This window comes from Monomorium pharaonis, chromosome 9 (genome assembly GCF_013373865.1).
Source record: "Monomorium pharaonis isolate MP-MQ-018 chromosome 9, ASM1337386v2, whole genome shotgun sequence".
NCBI classification, from domain to species: domain Eukaryota; kingdom Metazoa; phylum Arthropoda; class Insecta; order Hymenoptera; family Formicidae; genus Monomorium; species Monomorium pharaonis.
The window spans coordinates 9532101-9537816 of NC_050475.1; the positions used below are offsets into that span (position 1 = coordinate 9532101).

At 40.8% G+C, this 5716-nt stretch overlaps 1 protein-coding gene across 1 annotated transcript; it reads right to left on the bottom strand.

The window, feature by feature from the left end:
• Window positions 1-3210: 3210 nt before the first annotated feature.
• Window positions 3211-4401, bottom strand: LOC118647362 (trichohyalin-like). Its single transcript, XM_036292137.1, has one exon. It carries the CDS (start codon window positions 4399-4401, stop codon window positions 3211-3213), a length of 1191 nt encoding a protein of 396 aa, XP_036148030.1.
• Between the last annotated feature and the right edge of the window lie 1315 nt (window positions 4402-5716).

Genomic DNA, 5716 nt, shown 5'->3' on the forward strand with positions numbered 1-5716 from the left:
TTCCCTTCTCATCATCTCCATTCTTTCTTCTAACACTTTTAACCCCCCTCTTACCCCCTCATTCCCTCTTTTTTGGTCCTGCCACATGTTCTCCATCATTTTCTTTAAATCTTCTATCCCTTTCATACTTCCCTCCCCCTCTCTCCCATCCTTTCCCTCTTCCACTTCCCCTATCTCTCCTGCTCTAGTCGGTGATCTCGGCGTTTTCTTGCTCTTATGGAATGGACTCCCCCCTTCCTCCTTCTTCTCTTCGTCCGTCCCCTCTCTTTTCCTTTTCACATACTCCTCTATGCTACTCAAGCTCCCTATGCTACTACATCTTTCTCTCTGTTTCCTCTCTAGCCAGTTGCCTACTCCCTGTTCTTTCCCCACTGTCCCGCCCTCTACGCTTCCCCGTCTGTCTACACTCATCCCCTCTATCTACCTACTCTCTATGCCTAATAACTATCACTCTCTTCCTACCTTCTCTCTTTTAACTCTTATTCTATGCTTTACCCGTCACTCACCTCTCGCTACCTACTTTTTATCCTCTCTTCTCTCCCTACGCCCTTTCCCTATCCCTATATCTCTCTTCTCACTTATTCCTCTCGTCCTTCTCTCTCTATCTCACTCACTCTCACCTTGCATTCACTCCTATTTTCTCTCTATGCACCTGATAAAGCTCTCACGAAGTAACCGCGTGTTCTCACTAGTCGCACCGGAAACGAAAGCCTATTTAGCAATCAGTAATAACCTTCATTTATTGAGTACATAAAGCATAATATATATATATATATATATATTTATTTGTGGTATATGATTATTGGAATGATAGAAGTTATATGTTCAAAGTATATAAATGATAAGATAAAATAATATAATGTAAAGTAATGAATAAAGCGCGTTAGATTACTCAAATTGGTATGTGGTAGATAAATCCAAAATATGCGTATGAAACAATTAAATAAAGTAGTGAGTATAAGTATGTTATTAAATTATTTATGATCAGGTAAGATATGGATTCATTTAACGTTTAGTCATTTAACAAAAACAGATCAATTTATGAAATCTAACTGATTTAATTGACTTGAGTGATTTTATAAACTGGATAAAAATTATTTACTTTATTGATTGAATAAACTTGTGATGAATATTTCTTGTTGTATTATTGAGTAGGCTGCCAGTTCAGCCGAATTCTTGATGTCTAAAGAATGGTTAATGCTGTTAGTGTTTAAGCGTCTTACCTTGTTTTTGTGAAGTACGTAGACAATAAGGAAAAAGAAAAGATCTTGGTATAGATTGTGGGAATGATATCGGGATGTGTATGGAAGATGAGCGATCACGAATTAAATGTTTAGTTGAAATGATTTAGTTTGATGTGATTTAGCGAAACGGATTTAAATTTGGCAACTAGTGGTATTGTCTAAATGTGGAGCGACCGTTATGCGGTCACTGTTCGCTCCTCTCATGTGGGGGATCATCTACGTCAGGCTAATCCTGTACACCCATCAATACCATAGACGGATGTATGGGATGCACGCGAACTCAACTGCCTTAGTTAGGTGTTGACACATTCAGACTATTGCCAAATTAATAAAAGATAATGCTGACGCGGTGCGGGATCGCTCAAAGAAATAACCATGCAAGGGGGATATCTGTGTATTTCGTTCAATCGTTCTTTCAGATTTCGCGTTTTAAAATAAAAGAAAATCACTGTCAATCAGGGTTTTGTGAACGTATCTTACGACTCCACTCTCGCTATGCGGTATCCCACGTCACATCGGGAATAAAATAAAATAAAAAAAAAGAAGCAGAGTCTGAGAATCCAGCTTGACAGGATATTTGTAGTATAATTGAATTTATAAGTTAAGGATCGGAATATTGTTATCATTCATTTGATTGTCTGAAAGAACTGCGTTAGCGAACCGATGGATCATACAGGTATTGTCCCGTGCAAAGTAGATATTAGATATCCGCTTGTTTAGCTTTTTATCACCAGGAGTACCCTCAACGGGCTCCAGTCAGCCAATACCACCAACTGTTGGGTGACTAAACTCGACTTCTTATTTGAGGAGCCTACGCACAAGACGGTGATCCGTATGAGACATGTCGCGGTAGACGCGTAATTATTTATAGATTTCAAAAAATATAGAGGCAATTGAAATTGAATTATTCGTTGAAAGATAGAAGGATGCGATCGTATTTTATAATTTTTATTTATTTATTTATTCAGGTAACAATGCTGGAGATCGCATAAAGGTTTAAGGAGTGTGGAAGTACTTCAGTTAAATTTCTATATCTAAATTAGTAAAATAAGCGGAGTTATAATTGACAATAATAAAACATGTGTAAATAAAAATCAATTGTTGTATCATATATGTATATGTGCATTTAATTCAGTTGGGTCTCGAATGCGTTATGAAATCAAGTGAATTGCATGTGAACTTCGAATAATTATTATATTATTCCATGTAAATTATTAGAATCAATGGTTTGAATATTATTTTATTATATCTGGCATAAAGAGTAACGTAGAATGTTATGATAATGGTTAAATTAGAGATATACAAGTTGGATATTAAAATAGAATTAATATGGATATCAGAATATTAAATCATGGATAAAATTGCAGTAAACAAAATTAAATTGAATTGAATAGTAGTAGAATAGAATAGAATAGACTTTATTGCGTCCCAAATACGGGGTATACAAGGCGCTTTTTTCACAGAGCGTTCCCGAACCGTTCACATACATAGCCCCTCCACTCCCGAACCGACCTGGCCATATGCGACCCTTACAATCTGTTACCCCCCGCCCCCCTCGCACGCCCTTTCCCCCATCCCCTCCCTCTCCTCTCTGACCACTCCTTCTCTCTCTCTATCCATTTCCTCCCCGCTATCTTCTTTAACCTCTTCTCCTTGAACCTCTCTTTCCTTTTTCATCCTTGGACTTCTCCTCCACTTTCTCCTCCACTTTCTCTCCTGTCTTTCTCTGCTCTCTCTGCATCACCTACTCCATTCTCCTCATGCTTTCTCTCCTTCCCTCCTGCTTCTCCTCCGTCTCCTTCTATCCGAGTCTTCTCTCATTTCCATGTCTAAGGATGTATTCTCTCCACTCTCGCTTCTTATTCTATACTCCTTTCGTCCAATCTCCTTCCCTCTCCTCTGTCTGTCTGCCACCTGTCACAAATCAAAAAACATTTTTTAATAATCTTGTACCACCATCCCCTCCTTACTTCCTCTTCTCTCCTTCCCTTCCCTCCTCCCTCCATCTACCCCCCTCTTCATCCCAACTCCATCTCCTCTCATCCACCCACAGCCCTCTGTTCGCTACTACCACATTCCTTCCCTTTGCCCTCTCCCTTCTCGCCGCTTCCACCATCCTCCACCTCATCCTTCTCTCCTCCATTGACAGGTCCTCATCTACTCCCACTCCCCAAGTCCCCTTCACCTCCCCTCCCCTTGCTAGAATCTCCTCCCTGTCCGCCTCTCTTACTATTTCTGTAATCAGTACCCATCTTCCCCCCTCTCCCTTCCTTTCTTCCACCCTGCCTATTGTTACCCTCCTTCCCAACACCCGCTCCATGATGCCTTCTACAAAGAACCTTCTCTCCTCTCCATCCTCCCCCTCTACCCCTCTCCATACTACATTCTTCTCCCTTCTCTTTTTGTCCTCTTCTTCTCCTGCTGCCCTCCTTCTTTCCTTCTGCGTGACTCTCTCTCTCTCCTCCAGTCTGCTCCTCGTCCTCTCCTCCATCTCCTTCCTTCTATCTGTCCTCTTCTCCCAATCCTCCCCCTTCTTGACTTGCTCTGGCTCCTCTCTTCCCTCATTCCTACTCCTCCCTTCTTCTGTCACCTTCTGCCCATTCTTCTTCCTCTGTATCTCTCTCCATTCACTTTCCCTTTTTTCCTTTACTATGTCCTTCTGCCACTTCTTCAGCGTCATCCCTCTTTCTTCTTCCTCCTCTCTCCTTCTCTCCTCTCCTTCTGCCTTTCTCTTCCACAGCCTCTCCTCCTCCGCCTCCACCTCTCTCCACCACTCCTCCATCATCTCTTCCGTCACCTCGTTCATCTCTTCCCTCCTCTCCTTGTCCTTCTCTCCTCTGACCCTCAACCCCTCCTCTCCATCTGTCCTCCTTTTCTTGCTCTTCGCTTCTTCTTCCCTCCTCTCACCTTTTAACTCCTTCTCCTTTACCTCTCCTTCCCCCTCCGTGAACTTCCTCCTTCTCTCCTCTTCCTTCCTCTCCTTGCTGTCCCTCTGCTCGTCTCCGCTTCCTCTCCTCTTGAAATCTCTACTTCCAACCTTTTCTTCTGTTGATCCCTGCTCTTCTTGTCCCTCCGTCTCCTCTTCCCCTCTGCTCTCTTTCTGTTCTCTTTCCTCTCCAGCTTTCCCCTTTCCTCTTTCTCTATCCAACTCCTCCATAACCCCACCAAGTCCACTATACCTTCTCTTATTCCTCTCAATTCCTCTCTAATTTTCCTCAGCTCTCCGCTGTCCATCTTCCCGTCTTCCACCTTTTTTCCTCTATCACTATCCTCTCTGCTTTCTTTGTTCCGCTTCCCGCTTTTCACCTCCTTTTTCACCACCATCTCAGTTCACGTCACCTAGTGCTTCCCTTCTCCCTACTCCTTTTCGATGTTCGATTCTTCTCCATCTTTCCACTCTCGAACTCTCCACCAATCTCCATTTCATCGACCCATCGATTCATCGATATCCCATGATTTACCCATCCTTTCCCTCTCTCATTCCTTCCACCAATCCGTTTCTCTCCTCGTATATCGATATCTCGCATCCGTCACTCGCTCCTTCCGTCCGCCGCGCCATCTGTCCAGACCGCCTCTCCGCTTCCTTCCGATCCTGCGCCTCACGTTCTTCCACCGACTCTCCATCTCTTCACTATCACCTGCTCCAATTTCTTTCACCATATCTCCTGCTTCTCTGCCTTCCGTCTCGTGCTTCCCTTCAATGCCCCAGTTATTCCTCCTCCTCCTCTTCCTCGTCCATACCTTCTCACATCATTCTTCACTTTTTTTTCCACTAATTCACCTCTTTATAACCGCGAGCACTCACTCAACCAACCTTCTCCTTCCGCCATTTTCTCCTTCCTATCTTGAATAGTAGTATAAATTGTATTTAATCAGAGTGAAATATCAGATCTGCCGCATTAAACTGAATTGTGAATTAAATCAGATCGTAAAATAAACTGCATTAAAATGAATTAAATCAAGTTCAGTGGTGAGTTATTTGTAGTATTGAAATTTAAATTAAATCAAATTAAATCGGGATATCAATGCACATTAAATTAAATCAGATTGCAGGATATGTCACATTAAAATAAAATAAATCAGAATATCAGTATATTAAAATATCGGTGTATCAGAAATAAAATGTTCATCAATCAGTATATCAATAAAATGTCAAATAAAATGTCAATGTATTAACCAAGCTATATTAAATTGAATTAAATTATAATTTGAATTAAAGTCAATTATATTAAATTAAATAAAAATCAAAATGTCAATTGACTTGCATTAAATTAGAATTAAATTGTCAAAGTCGCGAATTGAATTGAACTAAATTAAATTTAATCGTGATTAGATGATATTAAAACTGAATTAAATTGAATTAAATTTCCAAACGGCAGACTGGGGTAATATTGTATCAGAATCTATTCGGTTGTTAAATATTTAATATTAAAATAATTTGAAATAATTTAGAATAATGGTCGAAAAGTGAT